The following is a 26413-nucleotide window of genomic DNA, read 5'->3' as shown; positions in this document are numbered from 1 at the left end:
TTATTCTTATCGGCTCTCTTTTGTAGGTGACTTTTCATTTATCCCTAGGTGCTCTTAAAATTCTCTCTTTATCTTTGATTTGGCAAGCTTGATTATAATATGTCTTTGTGACTTTCTTTTAAGGTTGCCCTTTTGTGGAGTTCAATGAGCATCTTGGATAGATATCTTCTCATCTTTCACAATATTGGGGAAGTTTTCTGCCAACAAATCTTCAACAATTGTCTCTGTATTTTCTGTTATCCCTCTCTGTTCTGGTACTCCAATCACTCGTGTGTTATTTCTTTTGATAAAGTCCCACATAATTCTTAAGGTTTCTTCATTTTTTTTTAATTCTTTTATCTGATTTTTCTTCAAATATATTAATGCCAAGTGATTTATCTTTGAGTTCTGAAATTCTAGCTTCTACTTGCTCAATTCTGCTCCTCTGACTTTCTAATGAGTTGTCTAATTCTGTAATTTTGTTAATCTTCTGAATTTCTGATTGCTGCCTCTCTATGGATTTTTGAAGTTTATTAAACTTTTCTTTATGTTCCTGAATAATCTTTCTAATTTCTTCAGTTGCTTTATCTGTGTGTTCCTTGGCTTGTTCTGCATATTGCCTCATTTCCTCCCTGATGTCTTGAAGAGTTCTGTATATTAAACTTTTGTATTCTGGCTCTGGTAATTCCAGGAATGCACTTTCATCGAGAAGATCCCTGGATTCTTTGTTTTGAGAGTCTGTTGAGGTGATCATGGTCTGTTTCTTTATATGACTTGATATTGACTGTTGTCTCCAAGCCATCTATAAGTTATTGTATTAATTTATGTTTGCTTCTTGCTTTGTTTTGTTTTGGTGTACCCCTGTGGGTTGCTTGAGTGAGCTAGCTTGATTATTTTTGCCTTTGGAGCTCTGACATCCTGTCCCTAGATAGCTAGGGCTGTTATCTGGTATATCAATCTAGGAGTCCATTCAGTTTTCTTGTATGAATTCAGCTCAGGTTTCCAGATAGCTGATCATCAAGTGTGTGGTACAGGCTCTGTCCTACAGTCTTAGAGGGGTAGTGGTGATTGGCATATTTACCAGTATCTGATAGCAGCAGGGGGTCATGCTCAGAACAAGGCAGCGGGCTGAGAACTGATCCCCAAGTGTCTCTGAGGAACATGCATCCCTGTTTCCTAGAGCGTGCAGATGGGTGGGTTCTGCAGACGGACCATGGGCACCCAGAGTTTTTGGTTTTAAGGACTAGGAGGCGCCAGTTATATTTGGACCCCTGTCATGGGTGGCTGGATGACCTGAGTGGAGCTACTAGTCCATAGGTCCCTGATGTGGGTAGATGAGGACCTTGTTTAACAGGCAAAGCAATGTCAAACACACCAAACACCCACCTCTCCACTGCACAGCTGAAATGGTTGGAGTCTGCCAATAAGGGCCTATTCTCCTAAAATAGGCCCACACAGGTCCATGCAGAAGGGAAAGGCACTTAAAGTCCATAGACCATTTATGCCTGGACAGGAGCTGCTTTGGTCCTGAGCTCCCCACGTTAGTGGAGTTGGCAAATTATCTTTTCCCCCAATTGAAATTTTTCCTTCCCCAAGGATGCGAGGATGGCTGTAGGTGCTCAACATTGCCTATTTCAGGCCCAGGGAATTCAGCCGCTGAAGCCGGCATGGGGGTTGGGTGTGTGGTAAAATATACGCAAGTACTTAGCTTTTGTCAAGAGCGCTGTTATTCTCAGGTTCCAGAGGTGTGAGTAGGCTGTGTGGCTGGCTGTTTCTCCCTGAGGAAACTGCGGCCGAATGCTAGTACCAGCTCGCTGCCACTGCCTCTTTAGGAATACTGCCTGAGGACTCCCTGCGATTCAGGTCTGGTAACTCCTCTCCGCTTCTGAACAGTCTCTTCCTCCCCCTGTCCCTCAGTTCGTTTTCTAAGCTTGCCTTTGATGCTCAGGGCTCCCAGCTTGTCACAAATATACTCGTTTCACTTGTGTTTTTGGGTCTTTGTTGTAAAGAGGTCTCGCAGAAAGCATCTGCCTATTCCGCCATCTTGGCTCTACCTCCTCAAACTGTTTACTTCTTCATAGCAAGCTGAAGCCTGTTAGCTTGAGATCCCAAAAACCTGCCACTGCCAAATTCAGATTTGTATCAGTCAACTGTTTTAAAAATAGTCCAAATAAGCAGATTTTTAGTCACATAGAGCCTTCCTGCTTTACATATGCTGAGAAACTGTGGTACCTATTATCTGGTAACCATAGATAGGATAAAATCCTGTTGTTAAAAGCACTCTAAGGTGCTACTGGAGGACAGCTGTGGTTCAGAGGTAGAATTATTGCCTTCCACGTAGGAGACCCAGGTTTGATTTCTGTCCAAAGCATCTCATGTGCAGTCATCATCGGTCCATCAGTGGAGGCTAGTGTATTGCTATGATACTGAACAGGTTTCAGTGGAGCTTCCAGATTAAGACAGACTTGCAAGAAAAGCCTGGCGATACACTTTTGAAAATGAGCCAGTGGAAACCCTTTAGATGACAACAGTCTGATCCCATTGTGCATGGGGTTGGCATGAGTGGGTGAGTGGGTACAACTTGACAGCAGGTAAGCACAATGACAAGATGCTACTCCCTTGGGAGCTCTCTGACTCAGAGAGTCCCCACCTTGCTACATGTATGCCTTGCCCCTCATCTCTTCTTCCCCAGGGTTTTTCATGCCCTCCTCTACATACAGTGAATCCCTGTATGTTTGCTACTGGTAGACCTCTTGCTGTGAGGGACCAACCCCTGCACGTGGCTGTCAGTGCCTCTGCCCCAATAAACAGCTTGTTGTGCAATGTAATTGCTATTTCTTTTGTCAGTCAGTCCCAAATTTCCTCCAGTTCACTACATTTATACACTAAAAATAGATCAGCTTCTATTTTAAGAGCCTGGGATCCAACACTGCTTAAGTATAACTCCCTGGGGTAGTGGAGGTAAGGGACGCTCAAAAAGTATGGATCACGTTGTTCCTATGGTCACTGAGGTTAGGTTCCAAAATAAGTCTATAGGCAAACACTCTGGGGAAGTCGCGTCTAAACCCAGATAAAAGCCAGCAGTCACTGTGCAGGCCTTCTGTCTCAGACACACCAAGATTAACGTGTGAGGTTATTATGCAGACACAGAGCAGGTCTTATTTAGCCATCGTGCAGACAGATTTTCTGAATATCTCTGGCTGTGATTAGGCACAGTGTTTGAGGAAGTCGACTATTAGATTGAATCTTGTTCCCTCTATAGCTCACCTCTTCATCCATTCCTACCTTTTCCGTTCAACCTAGGTTTATTCTAGAACAAGTGGGCACTTTGCTACAATTTGATACAAAGAGGAATAAAACTCATATCCTGTTTCATCCTTTATTTGGGGAAAGCTTACAGGTAAACAGGGTCGGTGGTAGTTCAGTGATTGTATTCTTGTCTTCCATGTGGGAAACCCAGGTTTGCTTCCAGTCAATGTACTTACGCATAGGCACCACATGCCTGTCAATGGAGGCTTGCATGTTGCTATGATGTTGAACATGAATTACTTCAATTTTTCCTTCAATCAGAAAGGAATAGAAATGCCTCCCTATTGCGAACAGTCATGTAATACAGTGACTGCCATATACCAAGCATTCACTCATAGTAATATTATTATTTGATTCGGATTTTGGGAGTTCTTTGTAGGGTCCACTGTTTTCCAGTACAGAGGAAAGAACACAAAATTAGATGTCCTGTTTCTACCTTCTGTATAGCTGTTTAACTTTATCAAATATATCTAAGTTATACAGATGAAATTTTGTCTATTATAAAACAGGAAGAACATATCTCTCCTTGCTTATTCCACAGAGATGTGTGGGTATCCAATGAAATGAGGTATGAAACAAAGTTTTAATATTGGAAGAAAATATGTATAACTATCTAATTATGTAAGTTTTAAATACAAGTTTGACTTATGATTTTCTCCTCAGAGTTTCCCTTTTAGAAATAAAAATTTATATGAAATACACATAAAAACATCTAAAAAATTGGGGTTGGGGGGCTCCAAAGATAATATGTGGAACAGTAGATAGTGGCAGGTATTTAGCTCGACTTTGGACATGTTATCAGGAGGGATCAGTCCCTCGAGAAGGACATCATACTTGGTAAGGTAGAGGGTCAGTGAAAAAGAGAAAGACTTATGGGGTATGACAGAGATTTTACGCACTTATACATGCAAGAAATATTCAAACTTCATTATTAACCCACAAATTGTCCTGGTGAGTGCAGAGCCCATCATATCCAATGGCAGCTGTTCTGTGACATGTTGGTAAAATACATGGCTTTCAAGTAATGACAGATGAGCCCAGCCCTGTCCACACCCCTGCCCCATTCCCATCATTAAATTATTTTCACACATTTAATCACTTTTTCCTGAAGTGACTGTGAAATTCACGGCTTGAATCTGATTTCACCCAAAATTATTTTCTCTAATTAAAATATTTCCATCACATTTATGTTTTACAGTTTAAAATGAATGTTCTATTTAGCATGTCAGTGAATTACTAACAAACAATAATCAATTTTTCTAGATTTGCCAAGAATTGTTCTATAAATCAAATGCAATTTAAATTACACATTATTTTTAACAAATATTCTGATGTGAAATTGCTTGATTTTTCCCAGATTTACTAAAAAATTAATTGTTTTCAAATATATATGAAATAAGAAATTACTACTATTATTAGACTTGAGGATACCAATGATGGTGAAGATGACACAGATCTAGGCAATGTTTCATTCTGTTGTACATGAGGTCACCATGAGACAGAGCTAACTCAATGGCAGCTAACAACTATTATTACTAGCACATATTATATGTAGCCCAAAAGTGTTTAACAGAGCTTGGAAAATAACTTTACCTAGCAAACTGAGTGACTATTCTAGCTATTTGGTAGTCTACTATTCCATTTGCTGGAGTCAAATACATTTGGATTGTTGTTATTAGGTGCCATCGAGTCAGTTCTGACTCATAGAGACCCTATGTACAATAGAACGAAACACTGCCTGGTCCTGCACCACCCTCACAATAGTTATGCTTGAGCCCATTGTTGCAGCCACTGTGTCAATTCATCTCTTTGAGGGTCTTCCTCTCTTTTGCTGACCCTCTACTTTACCAAGGATGATGTCCTTCTCCAGGGACTGATCCCTCCTGATAACATATCAGAAGTATGTGAGATGTACTCTTGCCATCCATGCTTCAAGGAGTATTCTGGTTGTACTTCTTCTAAGACAGATTTGTTTGTTTTTATGCAAGTCCGTGGTATAATCAATATTCTTCACCAACAACACAATTCAAAGGCGTCAGTTCTTTAGCCTTCCTTATTCATTGTCCAGCTTCCGCATGCATATGAGGTGATTGAAAATACCGTGGCTTGGGTCAGGCATGCTTTAGTCTTCAAGGTGACATGTTTGCTTTTCAAAACTTTAAAGAGCTCTCTTGCAGCAGATTTGCCCAATGCAATGTGTCTTTTAATTTCTTGACTGCTGCCTCCATAGGTGTTGATTGTGGATCCAAGTAAAATGAAATCCTCGACAACGTCAGTCTTTTCTCCATTTATTATGAGGTTGCTTATTGGTCCAGTTGTGAGGATTTTTGTTTTCTTTATGTTGAGGTGTAATCCATCCTGAAGGCTGTGGTCTTTGATCTTCATCAGTAAGGGTTTCAAGTCCTCTTCACTTATAGCAAGCAAAGGTTGTGTCATATGCATAATACAGGTTGTTAATAAGCCTTCTTTCAATCCTGATGCCCTGTTCTTCATACAGTCCAACTTCTTGGATTGTTTGCTTAGCATAGAGATTGAACACATATGGCAAAAGGACACAACATTGGTACACAGCTTTCCTGATAATAAACCATACTGTACCCCATTGTTCTATTCAAAAAACTGCCTCTCGATCTATGTATAGGTTCCTCATGAGCACAATTAATTCCACAGTTCTGTAATTCCCATTCTTCCCAATGTTATCCATAACAGTTGATGATCCACCCAGTCGAATGCCTTTGCATAGTCAATGAAACACAGGTAAACATCTTCCTGGTATTCTCTGCTCTTAGCCAGGACCCATCTGACATCAGCAATGATATCCCCGGTTCCAAGTCCTCTTCTGAATCTGGCCTGAATTTCTGGCAATTCTCTGTTAATATACTGCTGCAGCCACTTTTGAATGATCTTCAGCAAAATTTTACTTGCACATGATTTTAATGATATTGTTCTATAATTTCCACATTCGGTTGGATCACCTTTCTTGGGAATAGGTATAAATATGGATCTCTTCCAGTTGGTTGGCCAGGTAGCTGTTTTCCAGATTTCTTGGCATTGCTGAGCACTTCCGGCACTGAATCCACATGTGGATTGGTTGAGGTAATCGTTACCATGGCAGGGGCTGGGAGCTTGTATTAAAACAACTTCTAACTGCTGTCTACGTCAATGTCTCAAATATTCACATCACTAACCAGCACTTTCCTTGTTGCTGTTTTTGTTAGGTGCCATTGAGTAAATTCTGACACATAGCAACCTCATGTGACAGAGTAGAGCTGCCTGCGAGGGTCTTCTAGGCTATAATCTTTAAGGGAGCAGATTGGCAGATTCTTCTCCCCCAGAGCTGTTGAGGGGTTTGAATAACCAACATTTCACTTAGCAGCCAATTGCTTAACGTTGTGCCACCAGGGCTCCTTCCCTTTGTTGCTAGTACTTGTTATTTACTATTTATGATAAATCACCATTTCTCCATAGACTCCTTAAAATAGTCAGTGTCTACTCCTTTTACAGGTTAAGTGTTCAGTTGCTAACCAAAAGGTCATCAGTTTGAACCCACAAGCTGCTCCTTGGAAACCCTACGGGGTAGTTCTGCTCTGTCTTATAGAGTCACTATGAACCAGAATGAACTCGACGGCAATGGATTTACTTCTTTCACTAAGGTTTTTGGTCCATTGACACAATAAAAGGCTTTATTGTTTTATTTATGTTAAGAAGATCTTCAATAGTTGGGCCTTGTCAAACATTCCTTTTCCATTCATTTATGCCTATCCAATTATACCTTTATATTCCATTTATAATTTTGCCACTGATATTCAATCTAATCATAATTATCAAATATTACATAGTACTGTTTCCTTATGTTTAATAGGTATCAATAACTAGTCCCCTTAATTGTGTATCAAACACTTTAATAAAAGCTTATTGAATCTAAACCACTAAACATTGTACTTCTGGAAAGTACATTTACTCTATCACAGCACTCTTTTTTTTTCTCCCTTCCTAATTTTGTTGTAGATATTTTTCTTCATTTTCTTACAGAATTTTCTGTTGACAGCATTGGTAAGGACAGATTTTTGTTTCTTTCACATAAATCACTAAAATAAATGGACACATGTGAAATTACCATGCATACAATTTCCCCTAACCCAATCCCATTGCTGTTGAGTTGATTCTGACTCCTGACAATCCTACAGGAGAGAGTAGAACTGCCCCATGGGGATTCCGAGGAGCAACTGGTGGATTCAAAATACCAACATTTTGGTAAGCAGCTGAGCTCTTAACCATTGTGTCACCAGGGATGTATGTTTATTCATGTATTCTATAATTGAATAAATTTGTACACTCATATGTAGGGAAAAGGGAAGGAGAGAGAGAACGTGATTTCAGTTGATGTTATTATGCAGAAAGAAAGGGACAGTTATTAGTTTTTGGATTTCTGAAGTGAGAAATCAAAGCAAATCACACACCATAAGTCATTCTTCAGAAGAGAATGTGTACCAGCCCTGATATGCTAGAAAAGAGTGAAAAAATACAGGTAGCTGCTTCCAACTGGTATAAACCTAATGGTTTTCTAGGTATTCTAACAAACACTACATTTGATGAGTTTATAATTATCAAGTCTCTTTTTGTTTTTTTAAATTCCACCTTCAGTATCACATTTTCAAATATCATTCAGTGAAAAATCACAACTCCCAGAGAGGTTGTGATAAGAGTTAAAGAAAAAATTAAAATTAACTCTACAACTTACTACTTATTTAAATAGTGAAACTGCATGTGTATGTGTCTACGCAAAATTTGTAGTGAGTATGTTTATTTGTGTGTATTTGTATTTGCATATATAGCTTTTCAACAGCCATAAGTTACGGTAGAAAATGCTGAGAATGCTGTCTACAAGCCTGTAAAAAAACCCTTAAATGGTAATATGAATTGAAATACTCACTGTGAAAAGACTGAAGAATATTGGTTGCCCATTCATCTGTTAATTTTCCTGTTTTTGTTATTTGCATACATTTAAGCTCATTTGAAGATTCTCTTGACTCAATCCAACAAATCATATCTTCATTGTAAATAAAATCCAGGGTATGAATTTCATTTCCATTGACGGAGCTCAGGGTTGCCATTTTACTTCCATTAAGATAGAAAGCCTCAATTGTTTCAGAATTTGTAATTAACAGCATTGGTGGTCTATCTGTAGGTTCTGAAATAAAAGAGAAAGAGAGAAGTGAATACTCACTTTTTTGCCAATTTTGAATTACTCATTAAAAATCATTCCTGTATATTTTATGCATCGTTAAAAAATTTTTGCTTGTAAACAAATACTTTCTTATATCCCATATTTATGCTTCACTGACTATTGCATAGCACTTCTCTGAGGAAAATACATCCCACTGAGCATTTCTACTCCTTATTTCCTTAGTCATAATGTGTTGTCTAAATGCAAGGACAATGCTATTTCCTTTCATTGCTGGTAAATAAAGGAAGTGCTGTGAGTTGTTTTTCTAGCAGCAATGATGGATATGGACTGACCTCTCCATAGAGTTTTTCAGGCTTCCCTTGTGAGCAAGGGCATGCTATTATGAGATGAATGCATGAGGTTAGGAATAGATTTCCTGGAACAGAATATGCTAAGCTCACAGGCTCATACAAAGAGTACAACTGTGACCTCAGCCTCATTGGCTCCTTGACTGATAGACCCTAGGAGCAAACAATCATGCATTCACTTAGTGACCAGATTATGATTACTGAGTCAGTTTTCTTCTACATTTAAGTAACGAAGACACCCCTTCCCCCGTAGTAAAGAGAATAACCAAAATAAAACAAACCCTCTGCCATCGAGTCAATTCTGACTCGTAGCGACCCTATAGGACAGCGTAGAACTGCCCCATAGAGTTTCCAAGGAGCAGCTGGTGGATTCTGGATTTTGATTAGCAGCCGTAGCACTTAACCACTACACCACCAGGGTTTCCAGTAAAGAGAATAGGGTTCTAGAAATTAAAGAAATTTGTTCCATAACACTTTTGTGGACAACACATCTTTGCTGATGCTAGGATGAACGTATGGTATTTTTGATGACTATATACTAATTGTCCAGCCTTTCAATAATGACTTTAAAGGTAAAAATAAAATCTCACATAAAATTAATGTTGAAAGAGTTTACTATAATATTGATATTCAGAGTGACGTTTGAGCTAAAAAAGGAATAGGGAAAATCTGGATATAGTCATTTTTTTTTTTTTCCATGCCCTATGTCTATGAGTTCCTTTGGCGCTGACTTCAAACATATCAGAAATCTCACACCACTTCTAAGTAGCTACTGCTACCTTTCTGCTCCAAGCTGCCATCATCTCTCACCTAGATTATTCCAGCGCCTCCTAAGATGTTCCTTTTCTCCCACCCTTGCCCTCCTCATCTTTAGTCTATTCAGCACAATAACCAGAGATATGCCATTAAAATGTTATGGCAGAATAGTTCAGTCCTCTGCTCAATCCCTCAAAGGGCTCCCATTTCACTCAAAGTAAAAGCCAAAGTCTTTATAATGGCCTAGAAAGATCTACATGAGCTCTATTTTTATTACCTCTTTGACCTCATTTCCTTCATCTCCTTACTACTGTCACCCTTGCTCATCTCACTCCAGACACACTGCACTTCTTACCATTCTTGAATAAATCAGGCAAGCTGCCACTTCATAGGCTTCCCCCTTTCTAGAATAATCATCCTCCAAATGTCAGAATAGCTGACTTGCTCGCCTCCTTCAGGTCTTTATCAAATGTCACCTTCCTGGTGAGGGCTTCTTTTACCACTTTATCTTCTAAAATTATAAGCCCCACACTCTGTGTATATCTTTCCCACTTTACTTTCTTTTAAGCACTTATGGCCATCAAACATACTATATATTTTACTTATTTTTCTGACTTATAATCTATCTTCCACTGCTATATCTCTAGCACCTTGAAAAATGCCTGGCATCTAGTGACAGATTAATACAATTTTTTTTAAATAAATGAAAGGGCACAGAGAACTTTTACATGGCAGGGTCCTTTGTGAAATGTTAAAAAGTAATTTGGATTTGTTAACCTGTGAAAGGAATACAGAGAAAGACTGCTAGTCAGAAAATTTCATAACCATCATTTGATTATTCTACAAGGGAATGATGCTGAGTTTGTCAAGGTAGAACAAAAGAAAATGCATATACTATGGCTAGTAGAATTAAATACGTCTAAAGTTTTAAGGAGCTTTGGTGGCGCAATGGTTAAGAGCTCAGGCTGTTAACCAAAAGGTCGGCAGTGTGAATTCACCAGCTGCTCCTTGGAAACCCTACGGAGACAGTTCTTGTTTCTGACAGAAGTAAGGTTATCAGGTTCCTTGCGTTTCCCTCAGACAGAAGAGCCATTTAATGAAGATAACCTTGGGCCTCTCCTCGCAGACTTAAAATGCCAACTCTAAAATTTGTCCCAAGGCCTTTCATGAAAATTTGAATTTTTACCATCTAAGACATTCTCTCAATTAAGCAATAGGATACCTCCCTGTATTCAACAAGAATACTAAAATTTCTGACTTATAAAAACAAAATAATTTTAAAAAGTAAAGACAAACAAGAAGTCCTCAATGAGATTATAAAACTCATTAGCTCAATAGTTTCTTTCTAATGAAGACAGCAGACTCTTTCTGACTGTCTGCATATAAACAAACAAAAAAGAAATTTCAAAAATGTCCAGATGATTTCTGTGACCAAGAGCTTTCTCGGTAGGACTGGTAAAATTGTGAATTGTCTCTGTTTAATGTAACCTTGTCAAATGACCACATCTGAGTTTGGTTGCCCAAGTTGGTTTCTCTCCTAACCTTTGAAAGCCATCTTTAACTGTGTTACTCTTGCCCTTAGGGACTGCAGAGTCTGTATCTTTTCTATATTCCTAGTTCTGTTGTTTTCATACTGACCTTGGCATTCCTGAAACCTGTTAGATCATAGACTTCTCAAATTACAGAAGGATAGGCTGTGTTATCAGGTTAACAAAGATATGTTGACACGACTGTTGGTACTTATTGTCATCAGATAACTGAAATGACCTTCAGTGAAACTGCCTCTCACTCAGAATGAGCCACTAATTGAAGTCCCTATAACGAGAAAGCTTCTTTGCTACAAAACGTTAGGGGAAGTCCAGATTTAGACAACAATTTCTTAACTGACTACTATAGGTAAATCTAAGTATATTATAAGCATTCTTTGAAGAGAGGCCCGAATATAAAAGAGCACTGAGATTCCCCTGAGAAACAGAGATTAAAATGGGTTAATGGTCCACACAGGTAATGCTCGATACAACCAATGGATCAAATTTTGATTTTTGTAGGTAATGTATTGCATGAATTGACTGATTGTTTCATGCAAAGCCATAACAGCCATAGGCTTTAAAGCTTCAGGTAAACAGAAAATTAATAAAGAGAAAGTCAGATGTTTTATAATCTGATATGATTTGGTTTAATCATGGTGACTTTAAAAGTATAAATGACATACTAGAAGAAGGATACACCTTTTACTTATTGACTATCTCTTTCTCTGATATTTTGCATTTAAAACAACAGTAAAAAATCTACTGTCTATTTTATGTATTAACAACATACGTCTAGCAGTAACAAATGCTGAGGTGCAAAGCGAGAGTAACAGTGACTGTGGTGGTTAGGATTATGTGTCAACTTGGCTAGGCCGTGATTCTTAGTGGCTTGGCACTTACGTAATGATGCAATCTGGTAGTTATGTAATGATATAGTCATCCTCCATTTGGGGATGATCTGATGTGGTCATCCTCCATTTTTGCATAATGCCAATTTTGTATAATGACCCTGTCTTTAGAAGCTAACCACGTCAGTAAGTGAGGAGAGGGTGTACTTATAATCTTAGCTCTGATGTGCTTTATCAAGTAATATTCACTTGTGTCTGATAACTATTAGTTGTGTTTCCCACTTTACATAAATGAATACAAGGTCAAGTATAAAGGGGGGGAAGCCACTAAAACACAAGAACGAACAAAAATTATTAGAGTTTAAGTGAAAAAAATCTCTTAGTCCACTTTGTGATGAAAGCTGGCATAGATCTGGTGAGGGTAATCTGTTTCTACCTGCACTGCATCTGATCTCTAGTGTGCATCATTACCTCAAGTTTCCACATGCCACTTGAAGAGCACCATTAGCTTGGGTAATGAGGATGAGAGACTGACCAGAATAAATGTGATGCTAAAATTAAGCTCTTATCAGATTTCATCTGTAAAGTCAGTAGACAGTTTTCCCAAAGGAACTGTTGCACAGCATATTATATGACTTCAGTCAAAGGATTACCTGCATCAACACTGAAAGAGAGGCAAAAAATGTTAACCTCTCATATGAAAGAGATTGAAACACATTACTCAGTCAGTAGTCTAACTTAAAGAACCAAGATTAAGGTTGAATAAACCTCTATGACAGTCTGTCAACTGAATTATGCTGGAGGACAGGTGTCCTTATGCTCAACACCACCCCCCCATATGTCAACAGTGTCAAAGAAAAGGAAAACAGTGTTTTATTTTTCACATGATCACTATAATGCTTTTCTCAGTGTTTAAAACAGTATCTGTGCTCTATATGATCAGAAAGTAAAATATTCCCATATTATGAGTTACACTAATCAATATGGAAATTTGTGATTGACTAGAAATTTGTGAACTGCAAAATGAATCTTGGAAACATGTAAAAAATCATTTGAATAGATTCATAAAAATAAATACCTAACTAAATTCCAAGCCACTGTAACAATATTTTGCAAATACCTCCTTAACACTCACAGTCAAGAACATACTAAATGTGTATTTATTGACTTAAAATAATATGATTCTGACATATGTGGGTTCTAAATAAATGTTTTCACAATGAATGAATATTTGCCATTTTTAAGGTTTCACTTAAACCTCTGTGGTGCCATGGATCGCTTTTGTATGGCCTATTGATCATAGTCTTGTAACTCCCACTCAGGTGATTGGATAGGACAGTGCAAATAGGGTAATTGTGGCCCCTCAAGGGGAATGGTCACTTTTGCGACCCCACTGGGCTTGAAATGAGCTATCTCAGAGACAGGAAAGAGAGCTCTCTCTAGGTCTCCTGGTTCCAGGAGCTTCTCAGTGCAGGGATCTCAAATCAAAAGGACACACTTAATTAATCCTCTAATCCAGAGGAATTATCTTCCTGAAAGAAGTTCAGTAGATGTGCTCAACATTTGTTAGCGAATGATGAAAATTAAAAAAAGAAACAATCCCAAATGGCCACCAGACACATGACATGAAAAGATGTTCAGCATCATTAGCCATCAGAGAGATGCAAATCAAAACCACAATGAGATACCATTTCATCCCACTAGCATGGATAAGATTAAAAAAAAGAAAAAAAAGTGCAGGAAATAACAAACGTTGGTGAAGATGTGGGGAAATTGGAACCCTTATCCATTACTGGTGGGAATGCAAATTGGTACAGCCACTGTGGAAAACAGTGTGGTGGTTTCTCAAAAAACTAAAAATAGAACTACCATAACCCCGTGCCATCGAGTAGATTCCGACTCTTAGCGACCCTGTAGGACAGAATAGAACTGCCCCATAGATACGACCCAGCAAATCCACTCCTGCATATACTCAAAAGACTTGAAAGCAGAAACTTGAACACCAATGTTCATTGCAGCACTATTCACAACAGCAAAATGTGGAAACAACCTAAATGCCCACCAACAGTTGAATGAATATATACAATGGACACATACAATGGAATGCTTCTCAACCAGTAGGAGAAAGAAAGTCTTGATACACGCTACGCCATGGATGGAGCTTGAAGACATTATGCTGAGCGAAATAAGCCTATCACAAAAGGACAAATATTGTATGACCTCACTTATATAAAAAGACAAGAAAAGGCAAGTGTAGAGAGACCAAAGTTTATTAATATTTACCAGGGGAAGGGGGGGGAGGAGGGGTTAACAGTAATGGAAAAATCACAAAAATCACATTGATTTTTGGTAGAGTTGCACAGCCAATTACTGTAATTGCTGTCACTAAGTTGTACACCTATAAAAAGTTGATTTGGCAAAAGTTGTGTGATAGGTATATTTATAACAATGACAATAAAAGAGTGGCTGCTGAGGCTGCTTATATACAACCAAATACCTGATGGGATTTGGTTCCTTGGTTTGGAGGTTTAGGGTCATGGTTTCATGGGCCATCCCAGTTAATTGGCCTAATAACATGTTTAGTGCTGCTGTTCTACCTCTTAGTTCATTGCATAGTGCCTGAGGTATTAAAAGCTTGCAGCTGCCATCCGAGGCATGATAACTGACCTCTATTAGCCTAGATGAACAGAGGAAGAAGAGTTAGGAATAGGAAGAGAATATGGAATGTGTGGCTAATTGCCATATGAACAACTGCTTCCTTTTCCATGAGACTAGAACAACTGGATGACACCCAGCTACTATTACTGAACATTTTCATTGGAGATTCCATAGAAGAATTCTGATCAAAAGGGGGAAAATGTAGAATAGAATTTCAAATTTGAATGGACTCCAGACTTTCTGGAGCCATGAAGGGTGGATGAGCCCCAGATACTACTGCGCTGAGATAATCTTTAAACCTTAAACCAAATACATACCTTGAAACAAAAACAAAAAACAAACCCAGTACCATCGAGTCAATTCCAACTCCTAGCAACCCTATAGGACAGAGTAGAACTGCCCCACAGAGTTTCCAAGGAGTGCCTGGAAGATTCGAACTGCCAGCCCTTTGGTTAGCAGCCATAGCACTTAACCACTACGCTACCAGAGTTTCCATATCCCTTGAAATAATCTTAAAAGCAAACAATAGTTTAGCTTAACTAGTAAAAAAGGTCTTCCTTAAGCATTATGCTCTTTTAAGAACTATCTGTAGGGGATCAAACTGACAAGAGCAACTCGAAAGAATACATAGGAACCTTAGGGCGGGCAGTGAGTTTATGTAAATGGGAGAGGAACAATTTAGAAAAGGAGAGTGAGAATGGTTGTGTAACTCGAAGAATGTAATCAAAGTCACTGAATTGTGCTTGTAAAAATTGTTGAATTGGTATATGTTTTGCTATGTGTAGTATTCTCAACAACAACAAAAGTAAATAAAATTTAGGAAAAAAAGAAACAATCCCATATTCAACTGGAAAAAGCTTAAGTAATGACTTGCATGTAAAGTACAGAAAACAAAAGGTCAGAGTAAAACTGCAAGTGTGCAAAAAGAGAAAATTGTGATATACACAATCCAGAGAATTTTTTAACAAATACAAACAAAAATAACTGGGAAAGAAGAGTTCTTAAAATTTCACTTTTAATTTATCAGATATAAATGTATAAAGGCTGAAAAAATAAGAAAAATAGGCATGGAGATAGAACTGCGGAGGAAGAATGCTAATAGCTAGTAAATAAAAACGGGCAGACTCCCATAGGAGTTCAACTACTACTACATGAAACAAGGAAACTCTGGTGGCTAATGCTTAAGTGCTTAAGGGCTACATCTGCTAACCAAAGAGTCAGCAGTTTGAATCTGCCAGTCGTTCCTTGTAAAGTCTATGGGGCAGTTCTACTCTGTCCTATAGGGTTGCTATGAGTCGGAATCGACTCGACGGCACTAGGTTTGTTTTTTTTTTTTTTGTATATGAAACAAAATGAAAAGCAATCTCTGTAAAGAGTTTAAACTTAAGAATACTTCTACAATCATGCAAAAAACAGAAACTATTAGAGGAAACTATTTCATTTGAAAAAGAGGGTATGTTTAAATAGTATAATAAATTATATGTCAAAGCCAGCTAAACCAAACTAAAAACGTGAATCAAGTTACTATCTACTAAGTAAAAAAAACACATAGAATTGAAATCTGCGTGTGTTCCAAAATTAATGTGGCCAAATTGGTGTCTGTTTTCCACAACTTTAAATTTTTTTTTTTTTTAGTGGAAAATTCTCTTTGCATAACTGAATGATATTTAGAAGAAGAAAATATTATAACATATATCCAAGTGAATTATTTGATCTCATTTTATAAAAGGACCAATAATTATGGGCCAAATGTGAAAACATATAAATGCATTAAAAACAATACTCATTTGGCCAAGAAAATTGTTACAATTACGCTATGATTTATCTTAGCACTACTTTTTATTATCACAATATATTTATGCTGAACTATTCTTCTATTGGGTAAATATATTTAATAAATATATTTTTAGTATGTAAAGATTTAATTTTTTAAATATTTATATTATTTATAGATTCTAGATTCAACTAGGATCTGAAGGAGATTGGTAAAACAGCCTACCTTCAAGAAAGATATAATCTAGTAGAAAGATTAAAGTAGATATACAAATGTTTATACGTTCAAGTCATGCTTGGTACCTTTCTTAAAAGATGTGTAATTTCACTGAGTTTGAAATTTTGGATTGATAACACGTTTAGGTTTATTTTTACCCAGTTGCTGCCAAGTTGATTATGACTCACGCAACCCCACGTGTATCAGAGTAGAACAATGCTCCATAGAGTTTACAATGGCTGACTTTTTTGGAAGTAGATCCCCAGGCCTTTCTTTCGAGGTACCTCTGTGTTGACTCAAACCTGAAGTCTTTTGCTTAGGAGCTGAGGTCATTAACCATTTGCATCACCCAGAGACTTCAGGGAAATCAAAGGTAATCCAATTGTAATGGCTTTTGAGCTCCACCTCAGCTTAATGCAAGAGCAGGAATCAGACATGGAGAAATGGAAAAAAGTAAGTCAGGTGCAACAAACAGCCCTGACAAAAGCACAGATATAAAAAAGTCTCCACTGGAGAGAGACTGACCTTAATTTATCAGCTTTGCAGAGGGTACAGAATCTATGAGTAGTGGAAGTACCTCATAATGATCAAAACATTAACACTTTCTGAGCATGTTTTCTGTCCCAGACACTATACAACATCCTTTACATATAGTAGCTTATTGTACACTCACAGCATCCCTATGAGTCAGGTGCTAATAGTATTCAGACTTTACAAATTAGAAGACCAAGGTATATGGAGGTCATGTAACTTGCTTAAGATAATTCAGCTAGTAAATGAAAAGAACTGAATCGAAACTCATACAGTTTGTAGTAGCTGAGAAATAGGTTGAAGACAGATTGCAAAGAGCATTGAGTGTCAAGATGAGATGCATTCTTAATTTGAGGTGCAATGGGAAACCAGTGCAAAATTTTGGAAATAGAGTATAATATGATCAAAATTCTGCTTTAAGAAGATCAAGTAGGAAATAATACATAGGCTACTACATGGGTGAGTAGAATATAGTGGGGAGGATAAATTTACCATTTAATTTTTTTAATTGTTTTTGTTTGTACTTTTTAACCATAGACCTAAAACAATTTAACAATTTTGTGATTTAGACCTCAATAATGAAATACTGGTACCTTAATTTGGAAGATAGTTCAATTGGAGATGCGGCAATCGAGAACAACAAAATATGTCCTATCTTAGGAAGAAGAACCATTTTATAAGAATAATGAAAGTCAGAATAATATCACACAATAATAACAAATGAAAAAAGGATTCTCATTTTGAAAATTAGCAACTATCATAAAGTCTCTGTATCTTAAAGAGCTGGTCCACCAGACCAAGGAAGTATTCTCCTACTCTCAGAGGATAATAAATGCAAGGCCTCACTTAATGAATGGTGAATGATTCATAAATTCAGAATTGAATGGAATATGGGGGGAGTGTTTGATTATTGTCTATTTCATTTTTTAAAGATATTTTACTGATTTTTTAAATTAAAAAAATGTATCTAAATAAGGACAATGACATAAAAAATGCATTGGGGTTTTAATCAGAAAAAAAATAATGAAATATTTTTAATTGATAACCAAAGAAGGTTCGTAATACTAAGTCTCAAAATCTGAAAAGTATGTTGATTCAAATTTAATTTATTTATTAAACAATAAAATTAGCAGACTGTCCAGGGATGATTGACTCACATTTGTTACTGAGAGGTAACCGGTAGGTAAGAGGTAGAATCTCTTTGTTACCTTTAATTATAGCCAGCTGAAACTATGTTAGTCATAGAAATATATTTTCCAACTCAGGCTATCACTCTATATTATAAATTTGTAATGTTCGTGTTAAAATATAATAGATATTGGCTCATTTGAAAATCACCTCTAAATACTTTCTATTCATAAAATATTTCTTGTTTGAAAATATGGGTTCTTAGAAAAGCCATGTTTAGTTTGATTCCTAAAAAGAAAACACTGTCTTAGCATTTTCATACATACTTATTCATTCCACAAATATTAAACATCACTAGTTTCCAGTATGCATCGCTTAAGATGTTAGAGATACAGCAGTGAGCAAAACAAACAAAATCTCTCTTTTTACGGAACTTATATATTTTAGTGGGGCAGGGCAATGGACAATAAAGTAGTAAATAAATATGATTTATATTGTTTGGCAGTGATAAATCTATGACAAAAAATAAAGCATAGATAGTAATGTGGATAAAGAATGCTCCTTAGATAAAGGATTTCAATTCAGAATACATTCAAATGTTAGACAAAGGATTTAAGGGGAAGAGTGGAGTCAAGGATAACTTCAGTATTTAAGCCTTCAGGATTGAGTGAATGGCGGTGACGTTTACCAAGATGAGCAGCAATGGGGAAAAAACTTTGTTAGAGACAACCAAGAGGCTGGTTTGGGACACTTGGAGTTTCATATTTCTATTAAATATCCAAACGGAGATATTGAAAATGGATTTGAATCTGAAAATGGATTGAATTCAAGAGAGAAGTCAGGGCTGGTGACAAAAAATTTAGAATCTTCAATCTCTAGACTTTTTTTTTTAAAGTTATGGAAGAGAGTGTGTTTTTAAAGTAATAATAAAGCATGAGAGCAATGTAGGGAATCAATAAGGGAATAGAAAAGATGTCCAAAGGTCCTAACACAGAATCATGACAAAAATGGTGAGAAAATGAGGCTAATGCATAAAAAGAAACTGTGAAAGTGTGGATGGTAAGGTAAGGAAAAAACTCCACCAATGTGTTGCTTTAATTAAGAAAAAGTATTTCAAGGACCAGAGAATGAGTGATGCTGTACTAAGGGCTGATGATCGACTAATTAAGCAACTGGAGGTCACTGGTGACCTTAACAAGAGAGGTTTGCGTGATGAAAGCTGAGAAAGTAGGACTGTTTGAGGGAAGTTCAAAAGATGTCAGGAGGTGAGGAGGTAGAGAAAGAGACAACACACTCTACAAATATTTCTATAAAGTGAAGAGAGAAAAGGAGTGGTAGCTGGAGAGGAATATGGGTTTAAAGAAAGTTGTTGCTTTGCTTTATTTTTACAGCATGCTTTACACTAATGAGAGTTATCCAGGAGAAAAGAAGAATTCAATGGTTCAAGAAAGAAAAGAGACAATCTTATGAGTCAAATCTCTGAATAGGTGAGAAGAAGATGGGATTGGTACACAACTGGGAGAAATGTGTTAGATAAAAGCAAAGTCAATTTGTTCTTCAATTAAAATAAAAGAAAGCAGACATTCTTTTCTAATTAAGCTAAATTACTCTTTGGTTTAAAGAAGACTTCAGGTCCTATTTTTTAATTTAAAATTCAAAGATTATCTCAGGGGAATAGTTACGGGGGTTCATCCAGCTTCAATGGCTCCAGGTAATCTGGATTCCATGAGAATTTGGAATTCTGTTCCATATTTTCCTCCTTTGGATAAAGACTCTTCCACAGAATCTTTGATCAAAATATTCAGTAATATAGCTGAGCACCATCCAGTTCTGCTCTGTGGCAAAGGAGGCTGTTGTTCACGGAGACAATTAGCCACGCATTCCACTTCCTCCTCCTATTCTTGACTCTATTTCTTTCTCTGTTGCTCCAGAGGAATGGAAATCAGTTTTTGTGCCTTGGATGGCCAAATGCAAACTTTTAAGACCCCAGGCACTATGCAATGAACTAGAAGGTAAAATGGAAGAACTAACCATGTTATTAGGCCAATTAACAGGGGTGTCCCATGAAACCATGACCTAAACATAGAAACCAAATTCCATGAGGTATTTGGTTGTACATAAGCAGATAAGCAGCCTCAACAGCTGCTCTTTTTTGTTGTTGTTGTAGATATATATATATCACACAACATTTGCCAATTCAACTTTGAGCATTGTGCTCTTATAAAGAATTATCAAAATTGGATCAAATTGACATTAGCAACTCAAAAGGAAGCTTAGGGGGCAGTGACCTCATGTTAATAGGCAAGGAAAAATTCAGAAAAGGAAGATGAGAATGGTTGCACAACTTGAAGAATGTAATCAATGTCACTGGATTGTACATGTAGAAACTGCTGTATGTTCTGTTGTGTATATTTTCAGTAACAAAATAAAACAAACTATTAAATAAAAGCAGAGTGATTTTTATAGATTCAGATAGATTGTTAGATTTAATGGAGTTGTGGGTGAGGAAGTTCTCCTTTAAATGTTTGTTTTCTCATGGAAATATGAAATAAGATCATCATCTTAGAATAAGGAGGAAGAGGGTAGATACGTGAAAATTCATTCCCTTCAGTTGCAAAAATAGGTCATTTAAGCTATTTCACTTCTTTCTGACAGGGCTGCCAAAGGTGTAAATATACAACCTATATTAAAGATCACAGTTTTCTACTTTACTAATAAGAAGACAGGTTAGTTCTAAGTACTTACTGGTGATGATATACCAAACTTCTAGCTACTTTACTAGATCTTTTCTTTGTAATTTGATGGGATGTGGTTCTAAACAGTCACTAAATGTTAACTTATAATTTTTCAAATAACTTGTCTTTCATTAAAGGCAGAGATGTGAACCTTGTTGCTAAGAAGAAGCACTCACACACATTTAAAAATGCACTTAGTGTAACAGATTTTCTCTTCTCGGCAATGAAATGGCTCTAGACAGCTGGACAACAGGGAACATGCATAGTATTAGTCATTCTGGTCAAGATCCAGTATAATCTTCAGGGGGCAAGTGTCCAAGGGGCATTCTCTACCAGCTGGTATTACCTCCAGCTTCTTTCAATCCCTGTTGATTGCAACTGTTACAGGGAATGCCTTGAAGACGCTTAGATTTTTTTTTCCTATAAAAAATGTCAAAATACTTGGTCTTCTCAGATTTTAAGCTTTCTTTCTTATGTGCTTCTACCTTCCCCCAAAAGAGCAACAGAAAGATTGTATACATGTGTATATGTATATCATTGCTTTATGTATTTAACAAACTTGTAATTTCTACAAATTTAAATGTGTTTCATTTTGTTTTGTTTTTCATTAGATTTGCCCAATGTTAAGATAAGGAAAGGGAGTCAATTGTAGGGCATGATATAGCTTATAACACATTCTAAATTGAAGACTGACAAGAGCTATTCTACAAAAAATTAAATAGCATGATAGACATTTGCACCTATTCTGGTGCCATTTGTAAAAAGAAAGTTTATTGATTATTAAATCTAGAATCTATAAATGTGATCATGAAATTCCTCATGCATAAAGAAGTCCTCAGCTTGACTGCCATTAAAATGTAAGTAGGAAAAAAAAAAAGAGAGACATGCATTTTCTTCTGAATCTGAGAATTTCTTAAATGATAGGCCAATGGAAGATGTCATTACACATAAAATACATGGTTATGGTGTCTATCAATCTTGCAATTTCTTTACAGAGAAAAAAAAAAAGATTAGAGGTGTCAGGAAAGGTGGTAGACTGTGGAGGCGATGTCCCCTGGCAAGAAAATATACACTCACACACACAGAGAATATTTATGAGGAGCTTCGCATCCTTGGCACACTAATTAATAATGTGGGTGGGGGAAAAAAGTGAGTTTTCTTTAATTTGAGTAGTGGAAATTCCATCGGAAATCCTTGCCCTACCCTGCCATGTTATCTGCCTTCCAGTCAGGGATTGATCAGAAGATGTAAGGTGGAAATACTCCTCAAAGCAGCTTGGAAAGCTCTAGAATGTCTGTAATACTGAGACTTAGACAATGTAACCTGATAGCAAGTGGAGGTGATTATTCTCCAGCTGTATTTGCATAACAAGCACAGGATTCAACTCACTGTATTCTCTCTTCGTACAGAACCACATGGCTTTTGTTAGGACTGTATATTTATCTGAAAGGGACTTTGGAGAAGAGGAATCACGGAGGAAGCTTTTGAAGAGCGACCCAAACCACTCTACAATGCCAGTTATACAGCAAACTCAGAGTTATCCCCGAAGAAGGTGACACAACTGATAAAATACCTATCATGGACTGAATTGTATCCCCCAAAAATGTGTGTCAACTTGGCTAGGTCATGATTCCCAGTATCGTGTGGTTGTCCACCACTTTGTGAGCTGATGTGATTATCCTGTGTGTTGTAAATCCTAACCTGTATGATGCTGATGAGGCATGATTAGAGGCAGTTGTGTTAATGAGGCAGGACTCAATCTACAGAATTAGGTTATATCTTGAGCCAATCACATTTGAGATTAAAAAAAAGGGAATTGAGCAGAGAGGATAGGAACCTAATACCACCAAGAAAGAAAAGCTGGGAATGGAATGTGTCCTTTGGACCTAGGGTCACTATGCTGAGAAGCTCCTGGACCAGGGAAGATTGTGGACAAGGACTTTCCCCCAGAACCAACACAAAGAGAAAGCCTTCCCCTGGAGCTGGCACACTGAATTCAGACTTCTAGCCTCCTTAACTGTGAGAGAAAAAAAAAATTCTCTTTGTGTCATACACTTAAGGTATTTCTATTACAGCAGCATTAGATAACTAAGAAAACACCCTTTTTCCTTTTACTCTTCTTGGGTTTCTGATGTTCCTTTTATTGACCCTCTACATCCCAGTATTCTCATCTGTTCCCTGAATGTTCAGGAAATTCCTTAAAGCATTCAACAAATATTTACCGAGTCCCTATTCTGTTCCAGGCACTGAGCTACTTCTCTGCCACTTACCATTTATCATAATGTTTCTAACGTATATATGACAGAGTAACTATAAATCTGGATCGCTGAGCTGGTGCTGGTCCACTAGACTCACTCCTAGCTAAGGGTCTCTATTTCACATACCATCATGTCATCAAGTGTCATTCACACTATGCCTCAATGAAATTATAAACTATGCAGGAACTAGAACTTTGGACTATTTAAAAATAGTACAAACCCTGAATATTAAATCCTCAACTGTCAAGGCTGAATCCCATATCATTCTACAGGAAGCCATTCTTAGCCAAATGTTATACTGAAACAAATCTGATCCACTAGTTTCATAAGTTATTAAGGTTACTAAGACACAATATGTTACCTTTCATAAGATTACTTACATCTTAATATCAAGTGCTTTCTTAAAAACAAAACAAAACAAAAAACATCAAAAAAGCAAGGGAAATTGCATTTTAGTAATTGAATTCCAAGCATTGCTGAGTGGGTGATGGGAAGACAATATTCTGAGTCAGAGAATTCAGCTCCAAGCTTTACAGACACTGACCTATTCTCCCCTCGTACAGAATCAGCCCTAGTAGCAAACCGTGAGCAATTTTCCCTCATTTCCAGAAGAAAGTTTTAAACTATATGTTAAAATACTAAATTGCCCCTGGGACTTTGAATTAGAAGCCAGAAGCAATTACATAGTGTCCGCTCTCTCTCTCTCCCTTTCTCTTGCTTGCTCACTCTCCACCTCTTAAAAATTGTAGCTAAGTAAGTAGGAAGTGTTATGAAAACATTCCCTAACGTTATCATTCTATAACTAGATGTGCTACCATAGATTATACAGGGATTATGATTCATATTACTTACATCCAAGAGTTCCATTGCACCCAAACAGTCTTTTTTTTTTTTTTAAATCAGTGAACAGCAAAATAAAAGTTGTGATAGTATACAGAAGTTACCTCACAGGCTCTCTTCTCTCACTGCTCTGGTTGCCCCAAGGCAGAGTTACACTCTCCCAGTATGCCATTTAGTGTTATTACCTCTACAGTGATAAGCACAGAATTATTTAATGTTCTTTTTCAAATTGTGGTGTTGGAGAAGAATATTGAATACAATCTGTACTTTTGGGACAATAAACAAGTCAGTCTTAGAAGAAATACAACCAGAATGTTCCTTAGGAGAGATGATGGTAAGGATTCAACTCAGGAAAGGCCAATTGCTAGAAAAGGACATCATGCTTGGTAAAACAGAGGGTCAGTGAAAATGAGAGAAACCCTCAATGAAATAAATTGATACAATAGCCACAACAATAGACTCAAACATACCATAAAGAGCGTGACACTGGATCGGGCAACATTTTGTTCTGTTACATGTAAGGTCACCACGAGTATGAACTGGGGATGGCAACTAACGACAATAGTTTGCTACTACTTTAGTGCCACAAATAGAACCCTTGTGGTTTGGTGGAGTTTGTATCCTGGGGTAATTTCCTGTCTTCAGCTACTGGTTGATATTAGCTGCAATCCATTGGCCTCCCACTCACATTTGTCTTGTGCACAATGAACAAAATGTTGCTCTGTATCCATGACTGGTTGTGGGTCAGATTTCAGCAAGTGGTTAAGACAATGAAAATACAGTCCATGGATCTGAATTTATCAGAAGTAAAATTGCCAACACTTCTTAAATTCCTTTGGCTACTACTTTTACAGGTTCTGAATGAGACAACTTTCAGCCCTGGGTGCTCACATTCAGCACGTATTTTGACATCAAAATCAGTCTACTTAAAAGAAAAATAAATAAATAAGTAAATAAACCCATTATCAGATTTGCCAGGTGATTAACTAGAACTTTGATTAAAAAATGTAAAACTATACAGGAAATTTTTACTGGGTATCTATATTTTGACAGTTATTATAAAATTTTTAATGGCAATTTCTAATACGTGATTTACAAATTTAAAAAAATGTGGCATCAGGGGGAAGACTCATTAACAGCTTGCAATATTTAGTGGACTTAATTGTGTTCATGAGGAACTTGTGCATAGACCAAGAGGCAGTCGTTCAAACAGAAAAAGGGGATACTGCATGGTTTAAAATCAAGAAAGGTGTGCATCAGGGTTTTATGTTTTCACCGTACTTATTCAATCTGTATGCTGAGCAAATAATCTGAGACGCTGGACTATATGAAGAAGAATGGGGCATGAGGATCGGAGGAAGTCTCATTAATAACCTGCATTATGCAGATGACACAACCTTGCTTGCTGAAAGTGAAGAGGACTTGAAGCACTTACTGATGATCAAAGACTACAACCTTCAGTAGAGATTACAACTCAACATAAAGCAAACACAAATCCTCACAGCTGGACAAATAAGCAACCTCATGATAAATGGAGAAAAGATTGACATTATCAAGGATTTCATTTTACCTGAATCTGCAATTGACACCCATTGAAGCAGCAGTCAGGAAATCAAACAACATATTACATTGGACAAATCTGCTGTAAAAGACCTCTTTAAAGTGTTAAAAAGTAAAGATGTCACTTTGAGGACTAAGGTACCCCTGATCCAAGCCATGATATTTTCAATTGCTTCATATGCATGTGAAAGTTGGACAATGAATAAGGAAGGCAGAAGAAGAATTGATGGCTTTGAATTATGGTGTTGGCAAAGAATATTGAATATACCATGGAATGCCAGAAGAACAAACAAGTCTGCCTTAAAAGAAATACAGCCAGAGTGCTCCTTGGAAGGAAGGATGGCAAAATTTCATCTCATGTACTTTGGACATGTTGTCAGGGAGAACCAGTCCCTGGAGAAGGACATCATGCTTGGTAAAGTAGACCGTCAATGGAAAGGAGGAAGATCCTCTATGAGATGGACTAACACAGTGGCTGCAGCAATGGGCTCAAACATAACTATAGTGAGGGTGGCGCTAAACTGGGCAGCATTTCATTCTGTTGTATAAAGGTTTGCTATGAGTCAGAACCTAGTCAAGAGCACCTAACAACAACAACAACACAGACTGCCAGAAGAACAAACAAATCTGTTTTGGAAGATGTGTAGTCAGAATCCTCCTAAGGAGAAGGGATAGTGAGTTTTTATCTCACGTACTTTCATGCTTTGGACATGTTATCAGGAGGGACCAGTCCCTTGGGAAAAACATCATGTTTAGT

At 37.2% G+C, this 26413-nt stretch overlaps 1 protein-coding gene across 1 annotated transcript in view; it reads right to left on the bottom strand.

Moving 5' to 3' along the window:
* LRP1B (LDL receptor related protein 1B) overlaps positions 1 to 26413 on the bottom strand; it is a 1749164-nt gene that overhangs the window by 1100304 nt on the left and 622447 nt on the right. Inside the window, exon 5 of the mRNA XM_064287257.1 lies at positions 8222 to 8479. Within this exon, the coding sequence (XP_064143327.1) occupies positions 8222 to 8479 (258 nt within the window). The remainder of the gene's footprint in view (positions 1 to 8221; positions 8480 to 26413) is intronic.

This window comes from Loxodonta africana, chromosome 6 (assembly GCF_030014295.1).
Source record: "Loxodonta africana isolate mLoxAfr1 chromosome 6, mLoxAfr1.hap2, whole genome shotgun sequence".
NCBI lineage: Eukaryota > Metazoa > Chordata > Mammalia > Proboscidea > Elephantidae > Loxodonta > Loxodonta africana.
The sequence above is the reverse complement of the archived record's forward strand: the minus strand, read 5'-3'. Positions and strand labels throughout refer to the sequence as shown.